This window comes from Monodelphis domestica, chromosome 3, assembly GCF_027887165.1.
Source record: "Monodelphis domestica isolate mMonDom1 chromosome 3, mMonDom1.pri, whole genome shotgun sequence".
Taxonomy (NCBI): Eukaryota; Metazoa; Chordata; class Mammalia; order Didelphimorphia; family Didelphidae; genus Monodelphis; species Monodelphis domestica.
The window spans coordinates 400,566,886-400,582,971 of NC_077229.1; the positions used below are offsets into that span (position 1 = coordinate 400,566,886).

Here is a 16,086-nt window from a genome sequence, read left to right on the forward strand (position 1 = left end):
AAATCAGTTACTCTATTCAAGGAAATTGATATTCTTTAAAGGAGTCTTTCTTTAGTACAGCCTCATGGCATGATCTTGACAATGTGTTCTAAAGTCCATGCTACCAGGAGTACAAATGCTCATAAATTTTATCAGACCAGTATAGGCCAAGCAAAAGTCCTCGTAAAAGGTGGTTGATTGCAGTAAGCATGAGACAAATATACAAAGTGGTCTCACTGTAGAGGAATGGCAGAAAAAAGTGAAAAGATTATGGAGAATCACTTTTTAGGGTATTTAAAACATTAACTATTGGTACTCTAAATGTGAGATGTTTGTTCAATGATTAGCAAGTTGATACATTAGTACATAAATGGAGTCATTTCAATATTGGTGTTTTAATTATAAAGGAAACCAAGACTAATAAATTGCAGTAAAATGGGAAGGCAGCTCATAAATTTTTCTCAGAGAGATGAATAAAAGACTGAAAATAGTAAAATATCTCCTTTGTAAAAGCTGGCGTGGAAAACAAGTCAGAGATTAAATTTAAGAATCACTGAGCCCCTCTACCCCTAAAATTTTTAAAAAGTAAATTTAACAAAATTATAAGATCAAGTAACCTTAAATGACGAGACATGAAAGCATATCCCCAACCCCCTCTTATATTTAGGTTCACAGATGTTACACATCTTTTTAGATTTTTTTCAGTGTACTTAAAAGTTCTGCTGATATTTTTTCCTCTCTAAAAAGTACTAATTGGTATATGGAATGACTCTCTGGGAGGGGGAAGAAGGATACTTGGAATAACTATAGTTATTCTTTAGATCAAGTATCTGCCTCATAATGTCCAGGGAGAGAGACCTGAAGCTTGGGAAGGAAGGCTGTACTTTCTCCTCAAGAAGGGAGAATCAGCTTCAGTTCTTGACTTTACATTCAACTCAGTCTCTGAAGGGACATAGTCTGTTGCTTCCACAGACAACTTGAGCTGTCCTCACTAGCAAAAGAGAGGGGAGGACTAATCTCTCTCCCCTCTCCATCTTCTGATTCCATCCCAACTCTCTCACTCTCTATTCTCAAAGTATGAGTAATAGGTGGCTCCATTTCCCCATCTATTACATAAGGTAAGGGGAAAATAAGACAAAATAAAGAGTTCTACTGAACTCTCAAAGAGCACATCAAATGTCTTCATAGTGGCATAACTGAGAATACAAGAAGATCCTATGATATGTAATTTTTGTTAATTACCAACTTAAAAAAAGCATTTGCTGTGGTGAAGAAAGACAGAAGGCTTTAATAATCTCTCCCCCACAAAGAAGTCATGGTCATTCAAGGCTACTTGATGATGACAAAAATTAAGTATTCAGTGATACTCTGATTATTAACATTAAGCCAGGCATAAAATGGGGAGCTATACTCAAAGGTGTTAACTAATATAATAGAATATGTCTTGAAGAGTATCTACAGATTGGAGGTTTATAACCTGGAGTCCATGGTCTTAAAAAATAACATATTTTGATAAGAGAAGAAAAAAATTAAATACAGATGAATAGTGATGTTTTCTAAGAGTTTCTGTTTGCCTATGACATTATGCTAATTGCATCAAAACCCCACACTTAAAGGGCCCCTTAATAAAAATCTTGCTCAAAGGAAATAGGCTTAAAAATCCATTCAGGACAGAGAATGTGAATGGCTTAGATTACGATATATATTTGTACAGACAGCCAATGAGTGGGTCCACCAGTGCATGTAGCTAAGACAGACATTACATATGTATAAGGACTTGGCTCAGAAGAAAACAGCCTGAATTGAATTTGGGAAGTTATGCAGCATTCCCAATGCTCCCTAATTGCTTCCCAAAAACCCATCTTTTTCACACAATTGTACTATCTGTAAAGCTAAAGGTTATCACAGAAAACCATAATCTCTGAAGAATGGCAATTATACATAATCTGAAGAACAATGGAAAAATACATAAAGGGTTCATATAAGTTCCAGCATATTATCAACTATGATTAAAATGCCAGAAATGGAGTTAAAAAACAAGATGGATAGATGGGATAGTCAAACACAATGTGACCATGAATGAAGAATAATATATGGAAAGCTTGTGTTGCTCCAGTATCCATGAAAAATTATAAGGTGGAAGATGAAGTCTTCCAATGAATCTTAAAATGGACACAATAATACAACAGGAAGTCTAGCCTTCCTTATCCAAAAGCCTTCAGGTCCTACCACCTTTCCCTTACCTCCAAAGTAATTCCTGACAACCTATAACTCAGGAACCGAAAGCTAGGAAGTAGACAGCTAGCAAAAATAAAGTTTCCCAAACCACCAACATATTTATAAAAACATAAAATTTAATTTGAAGAGTTATCACATATAAATACTAAACCAAAAAGTCATTATTAGATAAGACTACTAAATGGAGAGGAACTCATTTATTTATACTACAGTTATGAAGAGATTGTATACTATTAGCAGATATGTTTGTCAAGGGCACATTTATTATATTTAACTATGTAAAATCACTGAATCTCAAGATTTGGATGAGATTTCAAAAACCAACCACTCCAATCTATATCAGAACAGGATTTTCCCCATTATTACATTATTCATTAGAAAATTCATGTAGAATACCAAAGAAGTCTGTAGTTTATGGCACATCTAGTGGAAAGTTACTAAGGCTTTAGAATTGCTGCCACCAACTGGACACAAACAGTTTTGAAAGTTTAATTGGCTCAGGCACTAATCACAAAGCTGGTATTTTTGTTTCTGGGTCCCTTGTAGCTCTAAATTCCTTAGATCAAGTATTATCTAGCCCAATAGCTTCATTTTTTACAGATGTGGAAACTGATGCCTATGGATGTTCAGTGTCTTCCACAAAGTCACACAAGTGGCAGAAGAGCCAGAATTCAAAACTGAGGCTTCTGCTTTAAATCCAGTGCTCATTTGTACTTCATAAAAATGGTATTTTTGAGACTTCCGGTTAAGATGGCGGCTTAGAGAAAGCTAAAGCTCAGATCTCCTGAAAACCCTTCCCGACCGATCTCAAACGATAAGCTCCTAAGGCGCCGAAATTCAAAACGATCAACAGCACAGACCCTGGGAACCCTCCTCCTGGACCTGGACCCGGTTCAAAAGGTACGGCTCCCCTTAAAAGCCAGAACCCGAGATCACTCGGACCTCAGGGGTAGGAGCGCAGAGTCCAAGGCTCCCGGAAGCCGCAGCCCGGAGGGGCTCAGAGAGCAGAACCCTCAGGGCCTTCTACAGTCCCGGTGAAAGTTACTGCCTGGGGCTTCCGCTGCAGAGAGCTGGTCGAAACAACAGCAACCCTCAGGGCGGGCAAGACAGCCTCACGGGCTGGATCCTGCTATCCAAGTCTCAGTGAAAGTCCTTGCCCTAGAGCTTGGGAAAGCTGCAGCCCATCCCCCCAGCAGGCCAACGAAACAGCCTCAAGGCCAGCGATTCTGAAGGCAACTTCCGGAAAGCGAGCCGGGGGAGAGTGTGGCCTCGTGGTCCGACCCTTCCATTCCAGTTCCAGTGAGGCATATTCAGTTTAACCCAGGGAAAGCTCATAGAACCATCTGCCCAGGACTGCCTCTGAACACCAGACAGAGACAAGAAAAACTAATCCTACACATTCAGAAATGGCAAACTCCACAGAACCACAGAAGCCCCAAAATACCAAGAAAAATAAGAAGAAAGGGGCGACTTTGGACACATTCTATGGAGCCAAAATACAAAATACAGAGCAGACAGAAGATAATATAAAAGAAAATGCTCCAAAACCTTCCAAAGGAAATGGAAACTCTCCACAAACCTATGAAGAATTTGAATCAGAAATGACCAAAAAGATGGAAGCCTTCTGGGAGGAAAAGTTGGAAATAATGCAAAAGAAATTCACGCATCTACAAAACCAGTTTGACCAAACTGTAAAAGAAAACCAGGCTTTAAAGGCCAGAATCAGGCAGCTGGAAGACAACGATCGTGTAAAAGAGCAAGAATCAATAAAGCAAAGCCAAAATACCAAGAAATTAGAAGAGAACATAAAATATCTCACCGACAAGGTGATAGATCTGGAAAATAGGGGGAGAAGGGATAATTTAAGAATAATTGGACTCCCAGAAAAGCCAGAAATAAACACCAAACTGGACATGGTGATACAAGATATAATCAAAGAAAATTGCCCAGAGATTCTAGAACAAGGGGGCAATACAGCCACTGACAGAGCTCACAGAACACCTTCTACACTAAACCCCGAAAAGACAACTCCCAGGAATGTAATTGCCAAATTCCAAAGCTATCAAACAAAAGAAAAAATCCTACAGGAAGCCAGAAAAAGACAATTTAGATATAAAGGAATGCCAATCAGGGTCACCCAAGACCTTGCAAGTTCTACTCTGAATGATCGTAAGGCATGGAACATGATCTTCAGAAAGGCAAGAGAGCTGGGTCTCCAACCAAGAATCAGCTACCCAACAAAACTGACTATATACTTCCAAGGGAAAGTATGGGCATTCAACAAAATAGAAGACTTCCAACTTTTTGCAAAGAAAAGACCAGAGCTCTGTGGAAAGTTTGATACCGAAAATCAAAGAGCAAGGAATACCTGAAAAGGTAAATATTAAGGAAAGGGGAAAATGTTATCTTCTTCTTTTACTCAAACTCTCTTCTATAAGGACTACATTTATATCAACCTATGTATACTAACATGTGGGGAAAATGTAATGTATAAATAGGGGGTAAAGAAAGACCAAATAGAATAATCATTCTCACACAAAGATTCACATGGGAAGGGGAGGGGAAGAAAACTCCTATAAGAAGGAGAGGAAGAGAGGGGGGGGGGTTACTTAAACCTCAATCTCAGGGAAATCAGCTCTGAGAGGGAAAAACATCCAGATCCATTGGGATCTTGAATTCTATCTTACCCAACAAGGGTAAGGAGAAGGGAAAACCAAGGGGGGGAGGGGGAGAGGGAGAACAAAAAGGGAGGGAAAGAGAGGGGGGAGGGGGAGGGAACAAAAAGGGAGGGACTAAAAAGGGAAACATCAAGGGAGGGGACAAGGGGGACTGTTTCAAAGTAAATCACTGGACTAAAAGGTAGAGCCGAAGAAGAAAAGGTTAGAATTAGGGAAGGCAATCAAAATGCCAGGGAGTCCACAAATGACAATCATAACTTTGAACGTGAATGGGATGAACTCACCCATAAAACGTAGACGAATAGCAGAATGGATTAGAATCCAAAACCCTACCATATGTTGTCTTCAAGAAACACACATGAGGCGGGTTGACACCCACAAGGTCAGAATTAAAGGATGGAGTAAGACCTTCTGGGCTTCAACTGATAGAAAGAAGGCAGGAGTGGTAATCATGATATCTGATAAAGCCAATGCAAAAATAGACCTGATCAAAAGGGATAGGGAAGGTAATTATATTTTGTTAAAAGGGACTATAGACAATGAGGAAATATCATTAATCAATATGTATGCACCAAATAATATAGCACCCAAATTTCTAATGGAGAAACTAGGAGAATTGAAGGAAGAAATAGACAATAAAACCATACTAGTGGGAGACTTAAACCAACCATTATCAAATTTAGATAAATCAAATCAAAAAATAAATAAGAAAGAGGTAAAAGAAGTGAATGAAATCTTAGAAAAATTAGAATTAATAGACATATGGAGAAAAATAAATAGGGATAAAAAGGAATACACCTTCTTCTCAGCACCACATGGCACATTCACAAAAATTGACCATACATTAGGTCACAGAAACATAGCACACAAATGCAGAAAAGCAGAAATAATGAATGCAGCCTTCTCAGATCACAAGGCAATAAAAATAATGATTAGTAATGGTACATGGAAAACCAAATCTAAAACCAATTGGAAATTAAACAATATGATACTCCAAAACCGTTTAGTTAAAGAAGAAATCATAGAAACAATTAATAATTTCATCAAGGAAAATGACAATGGCGAAACATCCTTTCAAACCTTTTGGGATGCAGCCAAAGCGGTAATCAGAGGTAAATTCATATCCCTGAATGCTTATATTAACAAACAAGGGAGAGCAGAGATCAATCAATTGGAAATGCAAATGAAAAAACTGGAAAGCGATCAAATTAAAAACCCCCAGCAGAAAACCAAATTAGAAATCCTAAAAATTAAGGGAGAAATTAATAAAATCGAAAGTGATAGAACTATTGATTTAATAAATGAGACAAGAAGCTGGTACTTTGAAAAAACAAACAAAATAGACAAGGTACTGGTCAATCTAGTTAAAAAAAGGAAGGAAGAAAAGCAAATTCACAGCATTAAAGATGAAAAGGGGGACAGCACCTCCAATGAGGAGGAAATTAAGGCAATCATTAGAAATTACTTTGCCCAATTATATGGCAATAAATACACCAATTTAGGAGAAATGGATGAATATATACAAAAATACAAACTGCCTAGACTAACAGAAGAGGAAATAGAATTCCTAAATAATCCCATATCAGAAATTGAAATCCAACAAGCCATCAAAGAACTTCCTAAGAAAAAGTCCCCAGGGCCTGATGGATTCACCTGTGAATTCTATCAAACATTCAGAGAACAGTTAATCCCAATACTATACAAACTATTTGACATAATAAGCAAAGAGGGAGTTCTACCAAACTCCTTTTACGACACAAACATGGTACTGATTCCAAAACCAGGCAGGTCAAAAACAGAGAAAGAAAACTATAGGCCAATCTCCCTAATGAATATAGATGCAAAAATCTTAAATAGGATACTAGCAAAAAGACTCCAGCAAGTGATCAGAAGGATCATTCACCATGATCAAGTAGGATTCATACCAGGGATGCAGGGCTGGTTCAACATTAGGAAAACCATCCACATAATTGACCACATCAACAAGCAAACTAGCAAGAATCACATGATTATTTCAATAGATGCAGAAAAAGCCTTTGATAAAATACAACACCCATTCCTATTAAAAACACTAGAAAGCATAGGAACAGAAGGGTCATTCCTAAAAATAATAAACAGTATATATCTAAAACCAACAGCTAATATCATCTGCAATGGGGATAAACTAGATGCATTCCCAATAAGATCAGGAGTGAAACAAGGATGCCCATTATCACCTCTACTATTTGACATTGTACTAGAAACACTAGCAGTAGCAATTAGAGAAGATAAAGGAATTGAAGGCATCAAAATAGGCAAGGAGGAGACCAAGTTATCACTCTTTGCGGATGACATGATGGTCTACTTAAAGAATCCTAGAGATTCAACCAAAAAGCTAATTGAAATAATCAACAACTTTAGCAAAGTTGCAGGATACAAAATAAACCCACATAAATCATCAGCTTTTCTATATATCTCCAACACAGCTCAGCAGCAAGAACTAGAAAGAGAAATCCCATTCAAAATCACCTTAGACAAAATAAAATACCTAGGAATCTACCTCCCAAGACAAACACAGGAACTATATGAACACAACTACAAAACACTCGCCACACAACTAAAACTAGACTTGAACAAATGGAAAAACATTAACTGCTCATGGATAGGACGAGCCAATATAATAAAAATGACCATCCTACCCAAACTTATTTATCTATTTAGTGCCATACCCATTGAACTACCAAAATACTTCTTCACTGATTTAGAAAAAACCATAACAAAGTTCATTTGGAAGAACAAAAGATCAAGGATATCCAGGGAAATAATGAAAAAAAACACATATGATGGGGGCCTTGCAGTCCCTGACCTAAAACTATATTACAAAGCAGCAGTCATCAAAACAATTTGGTACTGGCTAAGAAACAGAAAGGAAGATCAGTGGAATAGACTGGGGGAAAGCGACCTCAGCAAGACAGTATACGATAAACCCAAAGATCCCAGCTTTTGGGACAAAAATCCACTATTCGATAAAAACTGCTGGGAAAATTGGAAGACAGTGTGGGAGAGACTAGGAATAGATCAACACCTCACACCCTACACCAAGATAAATTCAAAATGGGTGAATGACTTAAACATAAAGAAGGAAACCATAAGTAAATTGGGTAAACACAGAATAGTATACATGTCAGACCTTTGGGAGGGGAAAGGCTTTAAAACCAAGCAAGATATAGAAAGAATCACAAAATGTAAAATAAATAATTTTGACTACATCAAACTAAAAAGCTTTTGTACAAACAAAACCAATATAACTAAAATCAGAAGGGAAACAACAAATTGGGAAAAAATCTTCATAGAAACCTCTGACAAAGGTTTAATTACTCATATTTATAAAGAACTAAATCAATTGTACAAAAAATCAAGCCATTCTCCAATTGATAAATGGGCAAGGGAAATGGATAGGCAGTTCTCAGATAAAGAAATCAAAACTATTAACAAGCACATGAAGAAGTGTTCTACATCTCTTATAATCAGAGAGATGCAAATCAAAACAACTCTGAGGTATCACCTCACACCTAGCAGATTGGCTAACATAACAGCAAAGGAAAGTAATGAATGCTGGAGGGGATGTGGCAAAATAGGGACATTAATTCATTGCTGGTGGAGCTGTGAACTGATCCAACCATTCTGGAGGGCAATTTGGAACTATGCCCAAAGGGTGCTAAAAGAATATCTACCCTTTGACCCAGCCATAGCACTGCTGGGTCTGTACCCCAAAGAGATAATGGACACAAAGACTTGTACAAAAATATTCATAGCTGCGCTCTTTGTGGTGGCCCAAAACTGGAAAATGAGGGGATGCCCATCAATTGGGGAATGGCTGAACAAACTGTGGTATATGTTGGTGATGGAGTACTATTGTGCTAAAAGGAATAATAAAGTGGAGAAGTTCCATGGAGACTGGAACAACCTCCAGGAAGTGATGCAGAGCGAGAGGAGCAGAACCAGGAGAACATTGTACACAGAGACAAACACACTGTGGTATCATCGAATGTAATGGACTTCTCCATTGGTGGTGGTGTAATGTCCCTGAACAACTTGCAGGGACCCAGGAGAAAAAAACACCATTCATAAGCAAAGGATAAACTATGGGAGTGGAAACACCGAGAAAAAGCAACTGCCTGAATACAGAGGTTGAGGGGACATGACAGAGGAGAGACTCTAAATGAACACTCTAATGCAAATACTATCAACAAAGCAATGGGTTCAAATCAAGAAAACATCTAATGCCCAGTGGACTTACGCGTCGGCTATGGGGGGTGGGGGGGGGGAGGAAAAGAAAATGATCTATGTCTTTAACGAATAATGCTTGGAAATGATCAAATAAAATATATTTTTTAAAAAATGGTATTTTGCTTTCTTTAAACTCATGTAAGAAAGCGAGATACAGGTTTATTTGAATCTTGATCTATTATTTCCCTTAGTAAACTTTACTAACATTGGTCAGATTGAAAAGGAAATGAGCTAGCTGTACTTTGCATTTCCACTCGTGAAAAGAAAAGGAAGGACGGAAATGCACACAGAAATAAGTATTTATTAAGTGCCCAAGTTCAGAGTATTGAGCTAATTACAAATATCTCATTTAATTCTCACAACCTTCAAGTAGGTGCTATTATTATCCCCATTTTACAGGTAAGGAAACTGAAACAGAAAGTAAAGGAACTCTTCATTTTCACAGTTATTAAGTTTCTAAGGCTATAGCTTCTTCTAAGGGAGGCAAGGTAAAAAAATGGGCAATAGTAAAGTGTACATAAATTTTATTGAAAAAGAGCAACTGCCACTTCAAAGCATAAAAATGGCAGCAGGTGTTAGCGGCATGGCTTTTTAAGAAAAACTGTTCAAGGTTCTCTATAAAATGGTGAAGGAAGTTCAGAATAAGGAAAGGGAAAACACATATAAATATAATATGTAGATAACTTTAAATAACAGAAATAAATCATACCTTGTAGTCTTCTCTGGCATGAGCTCCACGTGACTCTTTACGAGCCTCAGCACCATGAATAGTTTGCAGAGCGCACAACATTAGATTCTGCAATTCTAAGGTTTCTACCAGATCAGTATTCCACACCATCCCTAAAAGCCACAACAGGATTTCATAAAAATATTCTATTTTTATCAGTCAATAAACATTTATTAAGTTCCTATTGTGTGCCAGGCACTGTGTTAAGAGATAGGCATATTAAAAAGAGGCAAAAAAATAGTCCCTGACCTTAAGGAGCTCACAATCGAATGGGGGTGACAATAAGCAAACATCAGAAAATTTTGATCTATTTCATATTTAGATCTTAAAACACCACGGATACTCCACCATTTGGGAGAGTATACTTGATAGCCTAAAGTAGTTGACTGACAATATAATTTAATAGTTTGTGGCTAGCTAGGAGGCAGCTTCATATATCATTTATTTTATAACAAATTGGAAAAGCACCATTTATTACTATATATACATCACATATATACATATATATATATACACACTTGGGAATTGCTCCCATTTCTTTATGTAATATAAACACAAGAACATCTACAGCATTTTAAGATTATTTATGTAAACAACAATCTTCATTAAGTCAGTCCATAATCTCTAAATAGTCAAACCTTATGAAAGAGGAACTTAAAACCTCTTACCTCTGTCAAATGTCTTTAGATTCTTTAAGTCATTGTAGAGCTGGCTTAATATCTGGCAGCCTTCCTGTAGCACACTTCCCACACGGAACACAGCTGCATGGTTCTGCATAGACTGTGGGCCAAAGTGATATACCTCTATTAAATATTCTAAAACATCTTAACATCCATAATGAGGATAATGAGGATAAAGGAGGTGCCTTTCAAATGTGAAGTCCTCACACATCCTATGGCTCTTTCCTCAACAAGAAGTCTTGTTTTTCCTTAATGTATATACCTCTACTTCAACTAAACACAAAAGCACTAGGCTAGTGATGGTGACTAGAGACCGAGTGCCCAAACTGCAATCCTCATGCTGGAGAGCCAACCCTTTACTCTAGACAGGGGAGGGAGGAAGCATTTCCATTAGGCTACTGGGCAGAGGGGGTGGGTGATGTGAAAAATGTCCTCAGATGCATGGAGAGGAGGAGGAGAACAGTCCTCTCTGGCATGCTCTGGCACCCATGCCATAGGTTCACCAACATGATACTAGGCAGTCAGGGTGTCCAGGAGCATGTCTTTTCAATGAAAGGAAAATGTTTTGTGAAAATTTTTTAAAAGTTCCTTAAATGTTCAATAAGCCATATAAATATGGTCTCCACATGAAACTTCTAATTATAATGACTTGCCTTTCAGGAGCTGAGGGGTTGGGTAGGGTGCTGGAGAAATGCAATTGCAGAACTATTTAGAAACAACCTGGGCAATTACTGTATTGATATTAGTGTTCCTGGCCCTATTCCTGCCATATACACAGTATGACTATAAAATCAAGAAATAGATTTTCATATGTGTTTAATGGAAAACCAAACACATATTACAGTCACACCTTGTAAATCAACCCATTAGCTATGCATGTCTTAGATTTAACTTACATGCCCTATTTCCTCTTGCTAAAAACACAAAACCTTATTCAAAATAGTCCTAATATGCAGTATACTCCAAAGTGCTTAGTCTTGGCCAATATGGTAACAAAGGAAAGTGATCAATGTTGGAGGGGATATGGCAAAATTGGGACACTAATACACTAATGGTGGAGTTGTGAATTGGTCTAACTATTCTGGAGAGCAATTTGGAATTTTGCCCAAAGGGCTTTAAAAGAATGCATACCCTGTGATCCAGCCATACCACAGCTTGGTTTGTATCCCAAAGAGATAATAAGGAAAAAAACTTGTACAAAAATATTTATAGCTATGCTCTTTGTGGTGGCAAAAATTGGAAAATGAGGGGGTGTCCATCGATTGGGGAAATGGCGGAACAAATTGTAGTATTTGTTGGTGATGGAATACTACTGTCCTGTAAGAAATGATGAACTGGAGGATTTCTGTGTGAACTAGAATGACCTTCAGGAATTGATGCAGAGCAAAATGAGCAGAATCAGGAGAACATTGTGCATAGAGACTGATACATTGTGGAACAATCAAATGTAATGGACTTCTCTGCTAGCAGCAATGTAATGATCCAGGACAATCCAGAGGAACTTATGAGAAAGAAGGCTATCCACATTCAGAGACAGAACTGTGGGAGCAGAAATGCAGAAGGAAAAACATGATTGATCACGTAGTGCAATTAGGGATGTGATTAGGGTTTTGATGTTAAAGAATTGCTCTAATGCAAATATGAGTAACATGGAAATAGGTTTTGAACAATGATACACATATAACCCAGTGGAAATGGTTGTCGGATTCGGGAAGGGGGAGGGAAAGGAGAGGGAGGATCATGAATCATATAACCATGGGAAAATATTCTTTAAAAAAAAAAAAAGAAGCAAAGTGGTTAGTCTTTCTCCTAGCCCATTCCATTATTGCCTTTGCACTCTGACTCTACTCTCAACAAAATGACCTGTGCCTTTACTCCACAGACTATTACACCTAACAAGATAGCATCTCTTTGCTTTAAATAAATACTGGCTTTGTCCTGAGGATACCATATCCCTTGTAACTGTCTTGGTCATTCCTTCCTCTAACTCACAAGGCCAGGAAGAAGATATGACATGAACAGAAGGTTTAATCTATTTCTGACATTTTGAGATATCTATGAAATACATTTTTAACATTCCTTTATTTGCCCATTTCAAATTATTTTTAACACCCAGAACTTCTTTATCTTTCCTTTCTCATCATGTCTAAAAACCCTTATTGCTAAAAAAATTCATAAGATCTGTTCATATTATTCTTAGTCCAAATTTATTACTATCATCTACTGACCTCCAGATTCCTATCCCACCTTCTTTAATACTTTGTAGGTCTCCTCTATACCTTTATGTCATTGTCATCATCATCATCAATATTCATGTTGATGATCACTCTAATAATGAAACTGTACATGTCCAACTTTCAGAGACAAAACTTTAAAATTCAACTCTCCAAGCGCCATTGTAGCTTTTCACTTCTTTCAGTTTTCCCACATTAAATGTGCCACTTGTCTTCCTTGGGGACCCTTCACTATTGTTTCATGCCATCTTCCCAACTATCATTTCATGTACTGCCATATCTAATCTTGACCTAATGGCCTAACATGTCAATGGTTAGCTAACCATTACCTTAAAATCCTTCACCTTCTCCCTTTTTCTCCCTTCCCTAAACCATTTTATTGTCTTTGATCTGCTTATCTTCATCCTTCAATAATCTTTATCAATGTGTTGGCTGCTTCTACTTCTGGGCAATTAGGTGCAATCACTGAAAATGAACATCCATCAGTTGATGGAGCATAATATCAGCTAAGGTCTCGCTGCTACTCAAGAATGCTTCACTCTCATTAATTGGATTTCCTTGACCTCAGTGACTATTTTAAGGCTTTTCCTCTCTCCTCCATACTCTTCTCTACACTTATGACGACAGAGCCCATTTAACTTATTCCATTCCACATATTTATGCATCGAAATGAATGTGTGTGTACACATACATACATATATATATATACATACATATATATAGTTAATATGAAGATTACAGGTAAATGATTTACATGAAAAATTCTACTTCCCCACTGCTATTATTCTACAGATAGCATGCACTCAACATATACTTCTTCCTGGATTCACTGAGCAGCTAACTACCACAGCATGAAGGATCTTTCTTACCTTTTGCATGTTGAGCCTTAGTTCTGATGTTCTTATGTCTCCGGAAGCAAAACGCAATTTGTCAAGATTTGCAACAGATTCTTCCCCGGCATTTGCTTTAATTTGGGGGACTTTATCACCTATTAAAAAAAAAAAATTGGTTTTAGCCATTGAAATACACAGGCCTTCCCTAAGTTCTGTAGAAAAAAGTCATTAAAGTATTTAGTATTCAGAAAAAGAATCAGCTTGTAGCTCAAAGAACACTTTATGTCCTCATCATTCAGAAAAGCATAAAAATGGAGGAATCTCAAAAGACAACCTATTCTAATTTCTTGCCTTAAGGGAGGTACATAAACCTAAGGTAGGGAGTCTATTCTAAAGGATATGGACTTACAGCAGATAAAAAAAAATTAGGATGGGGGTCAGCTATGTGGCTCTGTGGATAAAGAGTCAGGACTAGACAAGAAATGCTAGGTTCAATATTAGTCTGATTCTTAACCATGTAACCCTGGGTAAGTCACTTAACCCCCATTGCCTAGCTCTTACCACTATTCTGTCTTGGAACCAATACATTGTATTGATTCTAAGGTAGAAGGTAAGGGGTTTGAAAAAAAATTAGGGTCAGAAAATACTAATCAAATTTAAATGTGATAAAAATCTAAAATATTCTGCTTATCAAACCTTTAAAATTTATGCAGTTGACATTAAAACTAAAGTTTATTGTATTATGGAAAAAGAAAACCCACCAAAGAACTCATCTCACTTCAGTTAGATATACTGATCAGTTAAGGGATAGACAGAGACAAAAGAAATAAAGACAGAGATATAGGTACATAGACACAAATACAGAGACACTAAGGAATGTTCACAAACCCAAAAAGAAGGCAAAAGAAGAAACAGATGAGAACACTAAGTAGCTTTTGTGGCATGGATGATGCTTATATCATATGACTTAGGATATTAAGCATCAAGTATAACCTCTTAATCTTTCCTCTTTTTAATGTAAGTGATTTTTTAAAACAATAACCATTTCTGCATGGAGATATTATTTTTGCTAGAAGACTTCAAGACTTTCAAAATAAAAGTCTATTTTGATAGAATTACAAAGGTTTTTCAATGAGATGAAATTCTAAAAACCTGGAGTTTTGAAATTTGCTTCTGAACCTTCAGGTAAGAGTCAATTGCCATGTTAAAAATGAAAACTGTTTTCAGAGGTACCTATTCCACAGTATCTACAATTCGCTAAAATTTTAAAATAGCATTATTTGATTCTTTTAATGACCCCCTTTCCTTTACTATTACCAGTAACTACTGGGAACTAGGAACATACTCATTCACTACCACCATTCTTTTTGGAAAAAAAATTAAGATGTTAAAAAAATTGGTAACCAATTAAAATTTATTACAGCGAGTATTATGCATTATTTCCTCATATTTGGAAGCACGGGGATTCTTGAATATGTTTCTTCAAAGGAGACAAATTATCAAATTCAAAGGAGAAAAAATTTCGAAGAAAAAAATTTTCTAACTCTCATAGAATTGTACCATAGTTTGCAAAGTAAAAATCTAATTTTACAGAATAACCTCACCTTTTGATGCTTGTTAGGATATTTCTTAAATGTTAAATGGTTAAGTCAGTGATTCCCAACTTAGGGGTTGCCTTGAGTTCTTCACAATCATTACAAAGGATCTATATATGTTATTTCCTTAATCAAGAAACACTAACAATATAACTACTCTCTCATATGGAAGCTTTTAACATTTTGCCATTATAAATGAATCATTCTACTTGAAAAAGGTTGGGAGTTACCAAAATAAGGGACCCCCATTTTCCCTATGAATGCACTGGAATGGATCATTTTAATGATTGTCATTGACTTCTGATTAGAAAGAATACTTTCTTCAGCTAATGGTAATTCAGGTATATAAAAAGTCTAGGTTCTGGAGAATAACTCAGAAGGGTTGCCATGCCTGGTATCTGACCACCTTTGACAGCATTTTGCCATTGAAACTATCTTACTTTAACTAAGTTTTAAGTGTTAAATCTTTTTAAATCCTATGTCTGAGCTTCTGATACAGATTCTGCAATCATTTTCAGGAAGTTATTTAAAAAAATCTTGCTTGCAAAATTGTAAATTATTAGTGAAATAGGATATTCTAAACCCAACAATTATATAAAAAGGAACAAGGGTAAAAAAAAGAGTTGCATCTTTAATCAATAAGAAAACTCTGGTATCTATTTCCAGCTTCGCTATTAGCAAGTTGTTTGAGCATGGTCAAAGCATCATTTCTCTGGGCCACAATTTCCTCATTCCTACAATGAAAGAGGTTGAACTAAATGTTCTCTAATATATCTTCTAATTCGAATATACTACAATTCTATAATCACTTACATTCTGAAACAACTTAACTTCTCTGGGTCTCAGACTCTTC

At 36.7% G+C, this 16,086-nt stretch overlaps 1 protein-coding gene across 1 annotated transcript in view; it reads right to left on the reverse strand.

Annotated features, from left to right (window-relative positions):
* The window catches only part of SDHA (succinate dehydrogenase complex flavoprotein subunit A), a 49,230-nt gene that overhangs the window by 6,917 nt on the left and 26,227 nt on the right, over positions 1-16,086 (reverse strand). Inside the window, exons 11-13 of the mRNA XM_007486759.3 lie at positions 13,675-13,793; positions 10,560-10,671; positions 9,874-10,004 (exon numbers count right to left, since the gene is read on the reverse strand). Of these exons, the coding sequence (XP_007486821.1) occupies positions 9,874-10,004; positions 10,560-10,671; positions 13,675-13,793 (362 nt within the window). The remainder of the gene's footprint in view (positions 1-9,873; positions 10,005-10,559; positions 10,672-13,674; positions 13,794-16,086) is intronic.